Source organism: Electrophorus electricus, chromosome 3 (assembly GCF_013358815.1).
Source record: "Electrophorus electricus isolate fEleEle1 chromosome 3, fEleEle1.pri, whole genome shotgun sequence".
NCBI classification, from domain to species: Eukaryota; Metazoa; Chordata; class Actinopteri; order Gymnotiformes; family Gymnotidae; genus Electrophorus; species Electrophorus electricus.
Window position 1 is genome coordinate 4,708,054 of NC_049537.1, and position 16,178 is coordinate 4,724,231.

Below are 16,178 nucleotides of genomic sequence, written 5' to 3' on the forward strand. Positions count from 1 at the left end.
GTCTCTCAACGCATGTCACACCGCCGTCCAGACTCAGATGGCTTACTATGCTGCAGTCTGCAATGAGGAAGGTGATTCCCTGAAAGGAGAACCTCAATCTTAGAAACAAGAATGATTTTAGGATAGTAATTTCTTAAATGAGTTCACATCTTTCCTGATTTCCTATGTTGTGTGTACAAAGAAGCTAAATGGTCTAATTTTGATGGAGGCGCAACTAATCGCCCAGGTCGCTAGAGGCCGAGATGGAGTATCTGCTGTAGGGACGCGGCTGGAGATGGCACTGTACAGCGTGGGCACAGGCAGAGCGGGGGTCCGAAGCACTGGCAGCCCAGCCGGATTAGCCCAATTCTCCCAGCGCAAGGCTGAAGACGAGGCACCGCGGCGTTTCGCCTTCCGCACGCCACCACCTGGCAGTCGGCTAGCACCATCAGCCTAATCTTCACCATGGAGACCGGGCTGGGGTCGAGAGAAACGTAGACAGAGGATGACAGATGAAAAGGGCCAAAGCGAGGAGGAAACAAAGCTGACGCTAGCAGACACATTCCATTCATCACATACTATCTGAAATCAATTATTCTGTTCCCAGAATGGATTTTTTTTTTGTCCAAAATTCACCATGGAGTTTCATTTTATGGTGTATGTCACATAAGGCAATCAATACAACACTCTCACATACCACTTTAACAAATCAATAACATTTCTCTAACAAAGACAGGATCTTTGAATAGTCCCATTATAATATAGCTCATGACGTTCCATACAGTGGTTCTGTGGTCATTTACTACCAAAGGCTGGCTTCGCAAATTTATTTTGGTGCTGTATAAATAAGAATGGGTGCTTTCTTACCCTGACACTCTGCTTTGCTAAAAGATACTCAGGTGAGATGCTATTCGTATGTGCCAGTGTCTCGTGCTCTACTATAAGTCTACTTAAGCCTAGGTAAGACCAGGTTGTCAGGAGCACTGCTCACTGGAGTGAGGGGAGCGTCTGGCTCAGCGAGTGAGTCCTTCACAGGAACCTCGTTCCGCCGCAGAGACCCCACTGCGTGCCCACGTTAAAGTACATTTTAAAGGTCAGTTACAATAAGCTTGGATTAGCGGCAACGTTCATCTACATAAATTCGCTACAGCCAAGCTTCAGTTGTCTGTCCCACGCTGGAAATCCGATGCTTTTCAGACCTTTTTGAGGCCGATGCCAGCCTCAGGCCTGGGCGATGCGGCGATAGTGGAGACCCAGGCAACCGCAGGTGCCGCGCGCGACTGCTCTCGTGCAACCGAGTGCCGGAGACGGGAAGGAGAAGTAGCTCGGCAGTTCGTTCATAAATGCAGAGAGGCAAAGGCGGAGGGATGCAGGAACAGAGGAGAGGCGCAAGAGTGCCAGAGAAAGAGACACAAGTGAGAACTTGCGCTTGCGCCTGCTGCTGAGCCTCTCAGTTGGCAGCCACATTTGCGAATGAGAGAAAATCTCTGTCATGCGAAGGCATCCACACACAATGTCAAACACACAACAGTAGAGAACTGAAAGCGGCTTCTGCTAATCTGATCGTCTGTCAGTAATCTCTCTCTGCTCCACAACTGTCTGACTGCGCGAGCTCATCAGTGCGAACTGCATTTCCAGGCGAAGGTCAGACTCCTCTCGGAGGAAATACAACCACTACTGTATTATGCGGTAACACTGCTGCATCTGTACAACACTACTGTACACATACACATTCTCACACACGAACAAACAAAGCTTTACTGTTAATATTGGCTGCACACAGGAGCAATGAATGACAAGCAAAACATGACTCGGGACTGGGTGTGTGTGTGTGTGTGTGTGTGTGCATGTGCATGCATGTGTGTGCATTACAGCAAGTTACTGACATATCGACAATTCTGACTTTCCCTTCACTCGTTAAAGCAAGCTCCAGAGTCAGACACCAAGTGGATTTCACATGCAGAGGAAATGGGAATGATACAAACTATGAAAATCCATAAACACTGTCTCTGTCTCTCTCTCTCTGCCTCTCACTCACTCTCACACTGACACGCTCTCTCTCTCTCTCTCGCTCTCTCTTTCTTTCACTTGCTCACTCGCTTTCGCTCTCTCTCTCTCTCTCTCTCTCTCTCTCTCTCATTGACAAACTGAACAGTTGAGCTTCACGCTTTCAGACAGAGGGAGGTTTACACTGAGCGTAAACAGACCTCAGTCTGACCCAGCCATGAAACGCTGGCCCATCCAGGCCACTCAGGACACACCCTCAGTCTTATGTAATCCCACGTAAAGGAAATGGAAATGCTTGCCTTAGGCCATCCAGCACTGAGTATATAACAGCGCGACATCAATCATGAGACTGTCATACACTTGATTCTTTTACATTACTCTTAAAAAATGCTCCCACCAAAAAAAAAGCACCTGCTCATGTGCGTACGTGCGCACACACACACACACACACACACACACACACACTCACGCATGCTCGCACGCACGCACAGTTCTAATCCCAGTCACTATAATTTTGCGGTGATTTTGTCTATATACTTTGAGCTAACTGTGACCTGGCCTTAAAGATCCTCCAGCTCCTCCAGAGATCTGCAGCTGGCAGAACGCCCACTGCTCTCATGATGGAGTGCTTTGCGCTTCGTTATACCGCAGGCTTGATTTTCCAGATCTCATATGAACTAAAGACGCTGTGGCACGCAGCTGGCCGATCTCCAATCATTTCTGGGGCTCTACAACGTGAGAACAATATATGAAAAGAGCTGCAATTCTTACATAACTCGCCCGTTATGGATGTATGTACCCTGATATTAAAATTGTCAGTGCTGCTGTGATCGCTTCATTTCAAATCCGGCATTGTTGAGCAGAGCCAAAACCCTAAACAAAAGGGTTCCGCTGTCCGATTCTTACGACTGCGCTGAGTATTTCATGTAAACAACAAAAAAAAAAACACAAGTCACAAGCTCCTGGCAGTGGCAGTAAAGAGCACCTCTAACCCTTTCTCCTCCAGGGTCATCACTCACGGGTGCTCTATGACCGGTGCCTGGCGACCCATCTGGGCAGACACACAAAAAATCAATGGCTCAAGTTGAGTGACGAGCTGCGCAACTGAAATAGCTTGTGTGTGTGTGTGTGTGTGTGTGTGTGTGTGTGTGTGTAGCTGGGTCCAATGTTATGCACTTTTAATGTCATTAAAGTTCCAATTACGATGCACTTATATTAAAGTGTCTCTCACATTAGACAACCCTTCTGTGTGTTACCACCACAGTTTCACTGTATCTCAGATACATCTCTCAGTCCATTTCTAGACAGGGCATAGTGTGTCGTTCTGTCTTGATACGAGCTTATGTATGCTCATCGCATATGCAGTGACTGCTCCGATCTAAATGTATTTCTGTCAATCAAAAGAGCCCTGTTACGTGCTCGGGCCTTTTCGTTTCAGTTGTTCTTCGTGCTGTGGTATTAGAATTAGTTTCTCAGGTTATCCACACGAGGGCGCACCAAGGACCCCGTGAGCTGTCGAGATGACGTCGTCACAGCAACGGACGACCTGATTGGCAAAAAGGAAAATGAACCTCCTGTTAATATTAAAGATCTGCGTCGTCAACGTCTAGACGATGCTCTGTGTTGGCGCAGTTACTCCGTGTGGTAGGCACTTTTGGAGACGATTTTGACTGTTCCTTTTTTTTTTTTTTCCTGTCCCAGGTTCTTTAGAATAGGGCCTTGTGAGTTATTACTTGCTGTCCAGCTAGGTTCTTCGAGAGCCTTTTCTTCATAAAGCCTCTTTAGAGGCTTTATGCACAAGGCCTCGACTAGTTACATAATATGCTTCTCCATTAGCAGCACTGAGTTGTTACAGCCTGCGTCAAAAAGGACCACTGAGAGTCACTTACTGATAATTGACCTCTCGCAGCCGTTGGTTTGGGCTTCGGAATGTCAACATGCGTTTGAGTCTGTCAAGACTTTGCTTTGTTGCTCCTGTGCTTGCTGCTACAAATTTTGAGCGCCGTTTTAAATTAGAGGTGGATGCAAGAGGATGAGTCAGGAATAGTTCATCCGGTCTGTTACTTTTCGAGAAAATTCTCAAGATGCCAGTTAAATTACTCCAGAATTGAAAACGAAACCCTTGCTCTATAGGGCGGTAACAGCACAAAGACAGGTCTGTACAACTTGTATCAGTGATTCCCTCTTTGGGGAAAAAGCTGGAATGACATTTTTAGATTGATTAATAAATAAACATGGTTCAGATCGACCACATACATTTCATACTAAAACTATAACAGTTTCATAACATGCAAGATACATATTTTTACATGTTAAAATCATATTAATCTGTATGTATTAACTGTTTATAACAAACGTACAACATGGGGCATATATGGATATATATATATATATATATATATATATATATATATATATATATATATATATATATATATATATATATATATATATATTTGAAAGAGGCCACAATCATTTAAATATTAATGTTTTTTCTACCATACACATAAAAAGCTATAATAATATTCAATATTTACACAACCTTTGTTTGGTTATTTCTCCTCTTTGTTAACAGGGGAAATAAAGATTCTCTAGAGCCATGACTCTCTGATATCCTTACAACACACAGCCAGCCAATAGAGAGCAAGCAGACTGTACGCAGAACCAGTACACAACATGCACTACAACCGGGACTTCGTGAGCTGTATGAGCCAGGCTTTAGGAGCGAAAACACAATGAGCAAGTTCCCCATCACAACAGCATCTGTCTGCCTTTCTGTGCCAGTAATGAAACACTGTAGACACCTGAGCTGCTTCGGTCTCTCATACCTGGAGGGGGTCTCTCAGGTTTCCGGGAAATCAGATACGGCTCAGTGGTAATATGCTTCACAGGCACTAATGTGAGTTTACACCTTCTCAATCCACCCTTCAGCAATTCTAGGCACTCGGTCAGGGACAGAATTAAACTTAAGAATTAAGATTAAGCTTTAACCCGCTCTAATAATAATGCAGACTATTGAATTGGACAGCAACATAAATTTCATTCGTTTTTGCCCTGTATTCCTGAACAATGGTTTTGGCTTCTCAGCTGGTTGTCACCGCATCATCTGTTCAAGCAAACCAAGAGTCTAGCGCTGACTCTAGATGTGATGTTACAAGCAACCTACTAGGGCTGACTCTAGATGTGGTGTTAGTACCTCGACTCTGCTTCCTTTGTCTCTCAGCCTGAAAATTCAAGAGACTTTACAGTGTAATTAAAACAGGTCTTCATGAGACTGAACGATCGAAATGAACCAATCATCCACAGGCAAAGCCTGTGGGATCATCGGGATCAGAATCAACTGCTTGAGAAATACAAGCAATAACACCTGCTGATCTTAGTAATAGCAAAAAAACACTGAAGGCCAGAGCAATACATATCCCAGGAGGACTATCCTACCCAGTTGAACAATTCAGTGACACTAGTAGACATACTGTATGTGTCAGAGACTAAAGAGAAGAATAAGCCATCATGATCTTTGAGGGTTCACTACAATATGCAAACGCCTTGGAGACACCTCATGAATAAAAAAAAAAAGATAGATTACAGGTGGATAAAACTGCATAAAAAGCTGTAGAGCTCCATAACAAATGTTAATATTAATGGGTCCCAGAGTGACAGAGAAAGGGATGTGTGAAAGCCTAATAGAAGTATCTATCTTAACTATTCAGACAAAAGGCCAATAGTTTAAGTCAATCAAGGGCAATCCTTCAGTGACTGGCCTACAATTCCAGTTCAGAGTTTACACTGCATCTATAAATCATGAATGGAACCATTAACATAACAATAATATTAAAACATTAAAGTAATTCATTACTTTAAATAAAAAATACTTCTAAAAAATTATATATATATATATATATATATATATATATATATATATATATATATATATATATATATATATATATATATTTGATCAAAATATGCACAAAAAATTGTAATGGTTCTTGGAAAAATTCTTGTTTGGCTTCTTATTTGCAACCCAAATAGGTAGTCTATCTTAAACATTTAGATTAACAGTAGAGGACGCTGTGACTTTTTTATGTATTTTGTAGTGTACCAGTGATGTACGGTTGGTAAATTCAAGCACAAATGTGGAGCCCAAAAGCGAAAAGAAAAATGTGCACAGATGGATAAATTAAACAAACTTCCTAAATGGGGTGCTTACTTCAGAAGACAGGATAGACTCAATGAGTTTGCTGTTTTGTTCCATGGTTCTCAGCACTGAAAATGCCAGAGACCGGAATTTGGACTTGGATTCTATTGTAGATCATTTTTGCTGAGTGCAGAATTCATTTCATAACTTTCACCTGAGTGAGTGTCCTACAGCTTTTTAGCTGTGTTCTGTAAGTCAGTGACTGGCTAAGTCTATCACCCAATCCAAACTCCATTTCATTTCTATATGAATTTCACTTTCACTAACTGCCCCTAAAAATTGGGAGTAGTGCTATGTATAAAAATAGTTGGTATTCGTATATGGCTCAGTATAAACATGTACACCCTCAAAATAAAGCTGACATTCTGCACTTTAACCTCATAATCACCGGATCATTTCAAATCCGATGTGCAATAGTGCAATAGGCCAAACCAACAATAGTCTCACTATCTGGTTACTTAAGCGTTACACTTTTACATGTAACCACGTGGCCAGATTGGCACGCATGGTGCGCACACACGTATTCCCACACAGCACTTTTAAGCACGCGGACAAACCCAGGTACAAGCAAGGAAACCTTTTTGGACCCTTTGAAATCCTGTGCATGTGGCAGAACAACTCATGTACCAGTTGGTCAAGGAGAGCGCCCTTCAGAGGGGGACTCACCACTCCGAGTCCACTGGCGTGATGTCGATGCGCGGGGTCGTGTTGAAGGGTAGCGAGGTCGGCCTGCAGATGAGCTCCTCATCAGGGGTGCGGCACCTCTCTGCCTGTCGCCATGACAGCGGGGGCAGCTGCAAGTTGCCAGAGAAACGGCGTCGCCACCGGCGCAAGTCCACTCCCAGTGTGTAGGCAGAAGACGTGAACGAGTCGGTGAGACCACTGTCTGGAGGCTCTTTACTGTCCTGCACACACAGAGAGGACGAAAGAGAAAGAGAGGGAGTAAGCAGGAGATGAGGACAAAAAAAGGAATGGAAACACTGGTAAATGCAAGGAATGCACCTGGGCCAGGTAAAGTTAATGCATGTCTTTTTGCAGATATGGAACGTGTCCTTTATGAAACTGCGCCACCAACTCTCGCCACTAGAGGGCAACATGAGTCTTAAAATCAACACTTCAACAGTGGGAGAAACTGCAATAGGCCTGTGTAAAGCAATACTACACATTTTGCATTTATGGCATTTGGCAGACGCTCTTATCCAGAGGGACTTATAAAAGTACTTTGTCATTTACTCATTGAATGTATCGTAGCCAGTACAGTACAGTTACAGTACAGAAAGACCAAGTCTTGTCCAAGTTGGCACACCCATGTCAGAAATCCATAATGTGCATCAGACAATAAATATAAACCTGTTTTTGAAGAATAACAACCTCCTCCCCCTCCTCTACCACTTAACTCTCTAGAAATAAGTTAGAATCACTAAGACACATTGGCATACCCTCAGTCACATGACCAGATAAACCACCAAGTTATTTATTTCTAACAAGGTGTGATTATGCTTTATGAAAGATTTACAAGTATAATCCTTGTATGTATAGCATAGTGCATAATCCTTTTTAGACATAAAATGCCACATCTAATGTGAAGTACTGTATCTTTAGAAAAAAGACACTTAATGTCCTGGATGTTCTGGAGATCCTGTACTAAATCCATTTTAAACCTCCTCCATGTGGAGGACCCCATCCATGGAGCGTGAACTGGTTCATTCAAAGACTACAAAGCAGTTTGATTCTTCACCTCATTTGCGCTGATCATAATCACTTTCATAAATATTGTTTGCTAATTTTGGTGGCAAAATTTGTTTTTGCTCCTTCAACAACAGAAAAACATGAACATTCCCTTTCTCGATCAAAGTTGCAATTCCTCATTAAGCTTTGTAGCACTTAGGTGTCTTCATAACTTGCTAAGTTAACTTGATCTTGTTCGTTCATTTGCGAGTGTTTCCCTTCCTCACTAAAGTACAAACGGCAGTAAAAGACTTACTAGTTTTAGGCCTATTTTTATGCAGTCACCACACCTCCATGCAACTTCTATGTTAAACAATGTAATGTTTTACAGCACAGTAGTAATATTCATATTTTGGCAGCCTGCATCAATCCCCACAAAACCAGAGCAACCCCCCCCCCCCCCCCCCCCCATAAAACCCCCAAAATGTTGGAGCCACTGCCCATCAACCCCGACAAAGTTGAATCAACGTCCCATCAACCCCCACTGAAGCTGGAGCAGCACCCCATCAACCCCCACTGAAGCTGGAGCAGCACCCTATCAACCCCCTCTGAAGCTGGAGCAGCACCCCATCAACCCCCACTGAAGCTGGAGCAGCACCCCATCAACCCCCACTGAAGCTGGAGCAACACCCCATCAACCCCCACTGAAGCTGGAGCAGCACCCATCAACCCCCTCTGAAGCTGGAGCAGCACCCCATCAACCCCCACTGAAGCTGGAGCAGCACCCCATCAACCCCCACTGAAGCTGGAGCAGCACCCATCAACCCCCACTGAAGCTGGAGCAGCACCCCATCAACCCCCACTGAAGCTGGAGCAGCACCCTATCAACCCCCACTGAAGCTGGAGCAGCACCCCATCAACCCCCACTGAAGCTGGAGCAACGTCCCATCAACCCCCACTGAAGCTGGAGCAGCACCCCATCAACCCCCACTGAAGCTGGAGCAACCCCATTCAGTATCCATGAGAGGGTAAGTTGTCACGCAACCATATAATTAGCCAGATGTCGCTAAGGCATTCACATGTCTGAGTTACAATACATTTCTGTCTTCCATGATCAAATAAAGCAAAGGCTCATTTTGTCAGACTGTAATAATACCTTAATAACTCTCATTTCCAGGCCTGTGGGGTAGGCCTGGGGGATATTCGAAATGCCATTTTACTAATCACGTTGACGAGAACTCACAGAATGCTCAGATACAGTAGAGACTTAGTTTAAAAACACGTTCTATACTTGTCAGACTCTGAGAACTTATTTAGCAGTGTTCTTCATTTACAGCGTTTAGCTGACACTTTTATCCAAAGTAACTTACAATCATGACTGAGCACAAGTTGAGAGTTAAGGGCCTTGCTGAGGGGCCCAATAGCAGCAGCTTGGCAGTGGTGGGTTTGAACCAGCAACCTTCTGCTTACAAGTCAAGCAGCCCAACCACTGAGCTGTCTTTAGACACTGAAAGATTAACGCTACCAGACTCCCTCGATATCATCAACCATTTATTAACATAAGACACGAACGACAACAGTAGCACTCATACGCAACACTAACAAAGGACATGACTTACACGTTTAACTACACACACGCTACAGTACCATTTCACAATGACCACACACACGTTTTACACACATCAGCGAACAAACAATGACCAACACAACGCACACACCAGCGGAGGTTTAACTAGACAGACAAAACACAAAACATTAAACCCCCTGCAGCTGTGCGCTTACACGGAGGGCGTGGCTACAAAGAGTGAACCCGCACCACGTGACTCGTGGGGGGTGGGTCCCGTGTCAGAAAGATAAAGCAGTAATACCATGAACTGTCAAATATTTTTCCGTTTTATAAATGTTCTGATGACACAAAACTCAATAAACAAGTTTGTTTTTGGTTTTTTTTAAAAAACACCAATAACATAACGTGTCAATTTTGGATATACCGTAAAATTGTGTACTGACCTTTTTTAAACTGCTCAGTATTGTAATGAATATAGTAATAAAAGTTTCAGACCTGGATGGGTGATAGGCCATATCACTCCTGAAGATACCTGGTCTTTAGCCTCTAACTTCAATCATTACCCATTGTACTTACAAGCAATGCATTAGCATGCTCAATATGAACTGATGTTTTTTGAAGCCTTTTATTCAAGTGAAATGATAATGTGAACTTTAAACCCGAAAACGGGACACACGCATAAGATACAGTTCACCGGTAAAAATGCAAAATGTTCGGAGAGACATGAATGCATTAAAGAAATACAGAAGACAGCAACACAGCAACACTCCTACAGCAGCGGTAGAGAGTGCTAGATGCTAAAGACACGAAAACACACCCACACACTCCTACTTCACACATCACCAGCGGAGTCAAGAGGAACCCGCATCTCCCACGACTGGACCGACGGACAAAATGTGATTCCAATTTCATACCGCGTGCCCTTGTAAATGAATTGACTGAACTCACTTTATATTTTGGAACTATGATAAATAGAACAAAACTGCACAAAAGCAGACAGTTGCAGCTTGTGTAAGAACATTTCTCGTGTACAAACATAAGAAGTGAGTGTTATAAATACGCCAAGCAAGAAAGTTATAAGGCGAATAATTACTCTTAACCCAAAACATGAAAAAGAAAAAGAAAATCGTGATTGGATACCTCATGAAGAGATGTCAGGAAGTTCAGTTCAGCAGCGCTTTCAATATTTCCCAGCTCCACGAACAGTCTGTGCGGTGAAGTCCAAAAAAAGGCAGCGTAAGTCGGCCCACATAAGCGTCCCTGATCCCGGGCTGGCCTCCAGTCCCTCACGGAGCCAACACAGAGGGAAGGCGTCATCTACACCCGAATGTGTCTGGCACTCAACATGTTGAGTGCACCTCCTATTAATCATTCCGTGCGATTGTTTCTATTCTAAGTGAACGTGTATAGAGCTTGATTTAATAAGGTTATTACCAGTGGTAATACTAGCATCCTAGTCATGTTAGTGACCAGAACTTGGTTTGACTTAAGAACGTTTGACTTTAAGAAAGGGTTTTTGTCAATTAACTGTGGAAAGCCCTCCTGATTCCCCAGCACTGATACAGTGGAAAACAATCCCATTAACAAAAACATTAATAGAAAAAAATACATGCCAAACCACACTAATAGACAAATGTGTCAGCAATGTACACCTCGATGGCTTCATATTAGATTTGGATTGTCATAAGGACTGATAGCTTTGTGATGATACAAAGTGATAATGTGCTTTATTTGAACCCAAAAGCTCCAAAGATATCTACAAGCAAGGGAGCCTTTAACAGCTCCACAGAGGCACATCTCAGCTGGGTCTTCAGCTCCACAGATTAAAGGACATCCCCTTCCGTTCACAACATGTCTGCTCTCACCATTCTGTAGCATGGTATCCCCAGGTGAACCAGAGTCTGAGTCATCCTGAGTCATACATTAGGTATGCCCAGATCTCCCCGTGTGGGAGCCCAGGGGTGACCTTCTAAAGGAGCGCGGTCTCTGGAAACGTCTGCGGCCGTCTCGGCTCACTGCCAGAGGCCACACATCCCCGAGACCGCAGCCCTTTCTAGTCGTGAAACTAATGCAGCATCACGCTGGGCTGGGATTCACAGCTGCCCCAGCACACCATTCTCAAGGTAAAACCGCATCAGTAGTCAAACGAATTATCTCCATTCCTCCCACAGTCTGTGGGAAATGCAAAATACAAACTGACCTTAGGCTACAGTGCGCCAGAGTTTTAAATATAATGCAATGTTATATCCTCTAAGCATGCTTAACTAAAAAAGGAAAGAAAAGGCAAGTAAATTAAAGAAAAGCTTTTTAAAACCGTGAGCAAAATTATCATTATATCAATAAAAGAGTTATCCATGAATGTAAGAGTATAAAGCTAAATAAACACAGTAACTGAAGGTGTATTTGCAAGGGCAAATAGCAATTGCAATCTGTGGCCCTACAATCTTTCTGTGACATTTTTTACTTCTGTGTACTTGTCTCAAGAGGGACACCTTTTCCCAAAGCCTGGGGTAAAGTACAGTCACACCAGTGTGACCAAGTGTGTTAGATTACTGCTGTGCTTGTCATTTCACCGATCATTTACATGAGCCTAACCCAGCACGTCAAGCACTAGACAGAAACACCGTGATTCACTTGCTTAGGTGATGACCTGTACATGGATTACGCAGCTGTTCGTGCTGGTCTGAAAAGGCGCTTTGTCAAGCAGCATTCAGCATCAGCATTCAACATCAGCCAAGCATGGAGGAAATGCCAGAAAACAGACAGAGCCCAGCAGCAGAGAAGGCTGGCGACAGAGCCCCGCATGGGAGAATGGAGGGAGGGAACCTGAGACACAGGCGTCTTTACACAGGCGACACAGGCGTCTTTACACAGCACACAGTGCCTACCCAGTGTTCCGTCTGCATTCACCCATTATACCGTGGAAAGAAAAGCAGATAACGAGGAGGCTGGAGTCCAAAAAAAAAAGAAGCAATCATTAAGTGTACTTTTTCTTCATAAAAAAGCATAAAAACACACAGGCACGGACACTCGGAAAAGCCTGCTGCGTCTCCTGACGTGGCTGTTGTCTTATTCCAAGTATGAACGCAGCTTTGCACTATGGGGGAAAAAAATCAATTCACAAGGTACGTGTGCGCGTGAGTATGTCTGTGAGCATTTATGTGAGCGTGTTTGTGTTTTTCCAAATGACTGGAGGTTGTGAAAAGCAGAAGGCCAGCTGTTGGAGTGTAGAGGGCAAATGAATGAATGAACTAAAGGCATGGGGAAAATCTGCGTGTTATTTAATAAGCAACTACAGGGACTAATTGCACTGACAGGATCAAACCACAACATTCCTTATTTGAGGGAAAAACCACTCAATTATGTGGTGTAGCACTGCAAAACCAATTAAAGGCACGAGTCAATTAGGACTCAGAGCAGGACCTCTAGGCAGGGGAACGGGAGCTAAAGCAGTGAATCAGTGGGTAGTGGGATGGATTTTGCACAAAGCAGGATCATGTTTCAGCAAGCCGTTGAAAAGTAAGTGTGGGTTTAGGAAGAGCCACAGTCCTGGAGACTTGAGGGAGGGTGGTAGGGAGGGTATGTAACCATAGAAACGAGCCATACACGGTCCCTCAATGGGAATTTTTCTCGGATGAGTGAAAGTGGAGCAGCCTTGGTGGACTAAAGCTTGTAATATAACACATGTGCTGAAAGGGTTTTGAATATAATTCAGCTCCTTGGGTTTCCTTAGCTGTCTACATTTGTGAGATTATGGAGAAAAAGATATTGAAGAACCACACTTATATGACACATATACCACTCTACAATGAATAGCACAAACTCAGGTTGAGGTTGTGCAGAAGTTGAAGTTGTGCTTCTGCCTGTGTGGCTGAGGTTGTGTTTGTGTCTGTGTGCTGAGCTTGAGGTTGTGTTTGTGTCTGTGTGCTGTGCCTGAGGTGCTGAGGTTGTGTTTGTGCCTGTGTGCAGAGCTTGAGGTTGTGTTTGTGTCTGTGTGCTGTGGCTGAGGTTGTGTTTGTGTCTGTGTGCTGAGCTTGAGGTTGCGTTTGTGTCTGTGTGCTGTGGCTGAGGTTTTGATTGTGCCTCTGTGCTGAGCCCGAGGTTGTGTTTGTGTCTGTGTGCGGTGGCTGAGGTTGTGTTTGTGTCTGTGTGCTGTGGCTGAGGTTGTGTTTGTGTCTGTGTGCTGTGGCTGAGGTTGTGTTTGTGCCTGTGTGCTGTGACTGAGGTTGTGTTTGTGTCTGTGTGCTCAGGCTGAGGTTGTGTCTGTGTGCTGTGGCTGAGGTTGTGTCTGTGTTTCTGTGCTGAGCTTGAGGTTGTGTTTGTGTCTGTGTGCTCAGGCTGAGGTTGTGTCTGTGTACTGTGGCTGAGGTTGTGTTTGTGTCTGTGTGCTGTGGCTGAGGTTGTGTTTGTGTCTGTGTGCTGTGGCTGAGGTTGTGTTTGTGTCTGTGTGCTGTGGCTGAGGTTGTGTTTGTGTCTTGAACATTACATGGCAGCAAAAGTAGAGCAGGATGCTAATGTGTAAAACAGGGAAGGATTTTGTAACAATCACCATCAATAAGGATAACACAATACCTTAACAAATCTTAACCTCTGCTACCTTACCATTGTATGCAGTGAATTATTATTCTACAGTACTCATTTTTTACATATCTCCATATTCAAGTTACCCACGTCTTTTTAATAAATCCAATGAATAAACACGGCGATCAGTAAGCTTAAACAAAATGACAAAAATTCCTTTAAAGAATCCCTCATACAAAACATGAAAGAACAGCAAAGAGAGGCCAGAGCACCAGCCGCTGACAGAAGCGCTGACCCAAATGTCCCATTTGGATGCCTCTATACAATAAGGGACAGAGCAGGGGAAGAGAGAAATGCAGAAGGAGAGGGCAGTGCCGCATGGATTCTTGGCGAGCTCTAAGGCCGTTGTCTGCTGTGCCAGGGAGCAGCTGGACTGGGTCTGATCAGCTGCTTGTCTCTTGTCTGAGGACCTCATGTCTCACTCTTATCTGATCACCCTTTCTTTTGCTGTCTCTTTTCACTCTACCTCACCTCTCACTCTTTTCTGAGGACACATCTCTCTCTCTCTCTCTCTTTCTCTCTCTCTCTCTCCCCCCACTCTCTCTCTCTCTCTCTCTCTCTCCCTCTCTCTCTCCCCCCACTCTCTCTCTCTCTCTCTCCCTCTCTCTCTCCCCCCACTCTCTCTCTCCTCTCTTCTCTCCCCCACTCTCTCTCTCTCTCTCCCTCCTCTCTCTCCCCCCACTCTCTCTCTCCCTCTCTCTCTCCCCCCACTCTCTCTCTCTCCCTCTCTCTCTCCCCCCACCTCTCTCTCTCCCCTCTCTCTCTCCCCCACTCTCTCTCTCTCCCTCTCTCTCTCCCCCCACTCTCTCTCTCCCCCCACTCTCTCTCTCTCTCTCTTCTCTCTCTCTCTCTCCCTCTCTCTCTCCCCCCACTCTCTCTCTCCCTCTCCCCCCACTCTCTCTCTCCCTCTCTCTCTCCCCCTCTCTCTCTCTCTCTCCCTCTCTCTCTCCCCCCACTCTCTCTCCCCCCACTCTCTCTCTCTCTCCTCTCTCTCTCTCTCTCTCTCTCTCTCTCTCTCTCTCTCCCTCTCTCTCTCCCCCCACTCTCTCTCTCTCCCTCTCCCCCCACTCTCTCTCTCCCTCTCTCTCTCTCTCTCTCTCTCTCTCTCTCTCTCTCTCTCTCTCTCTCCACTCCCTTCCCTCTTGTTGCAACTCACTCTCAGGAGTTTTTACAAATCAGCCCAAAAAGCAAGTCTCCCACCCCAATGGCTGTGGGTTTCCTTTTTATCTCCAAAGCCATACTGTTGAGACACTTTGTGGTTTTTCATCAAGCATGACATAAACGTTCTTACCTCGTTGGGTGACACGCTCAACACACTTCTGCTCTTCTTCATCTTATGTGGAGTCTTCCCTGCCCTGTCCAAAAAAGGCCAGCTCCACTTGCACACCTGGGCGAAAAAAAAAAAGAAAAAGATTTAACATTTTAGAAAAAGAGATTAAATCAATTTTCTCTCAACCTAACTACGTGTATTATGTCCAAGATAAGCAGAAAGCCTGTGGCATATACAAGCCATGCCCACACTGCTATACTGACCAATCAGCTGCCATTAACACTTAGACATAATACACACAGTTCTCTATTCAAAGTTGGCATGGAGAACTATAAAACTAATTTACATAAAGGGAACATAAAGGGAATAAAAATAGAATATTACATTACAAAGGTGAGAAATCGAGGATCACAGTGGCCTGTGTAAATAAAAACTATTGGAAACTAAAGTGTAAAAAGCTCTGAACTGTGAGGTGATACTATAAGTCTGTTTACTTAGAAGTGTACACGTTCCCTTTTATTCTTTTTCTCCAGCAGTCTAGGTTTGTCCAGACCGCTCTAGCAGTTCAAACATACAGAAATTCTAAAAATAAATTCTCATCAATTCTCACTTTCTGTTTGTCTCAGAGTGAACATCTAGATCAAAATGTCTGTAATAACATTAAAAAAAAATACAAATTCAGTCGCGCACGTCCAAGCTTTGATTGGCTTTGTGCTGTGTACTGATCCTGAAACGAAAACATCCAGAAATATGCTACGACGACAACATTATTTTATAGTTCCCTTAACAGTCACACCTCATAAACTGCACACGGGCGTGTTGATCATCTTTACTCTTCCACAATCACAAGCTGTAAATCATCTGTAAACAAATAACCATTCTAATACCACTCCATTCAAATCAATACC

The 16,178-nt window shown here is 44.2% G+C and overlaps 1 protein-coding gene across 1 annotated transcript in view; it reads right to left on the reverse strand.

Annotated features, from left to right (window-relative positions):
- The window catches only part of pde4ba (phosphodiesterase 4B, cAMP-specific a), an 87,522-nt gene extending 72,177 nt beyond the window's left edge, over window positions 1-15,345 (reverse strand). Inside the window, exons 1-2 of the mRNA XM_027027065.2 lie at window positions 15,292-15,345; window positions 6,851-7,089 (exon numbers count right to left, since the gene is read on the reverse strand). Of these exons, the coding sequence (XP_026882866.2) occupies window positions 6,851-7,089; window positions 15,292-15,333 (281 nt within the window). The 5' untranslated portion in view covers window positions 15,334-15,345. The remainder of the gene's footprint in view (window positions 1-6,850; window positions 7,090-15,291) is intronic.
- Between the last annotated feature and the right edge of the window lie 833 nt (window positions 15,346-16,178).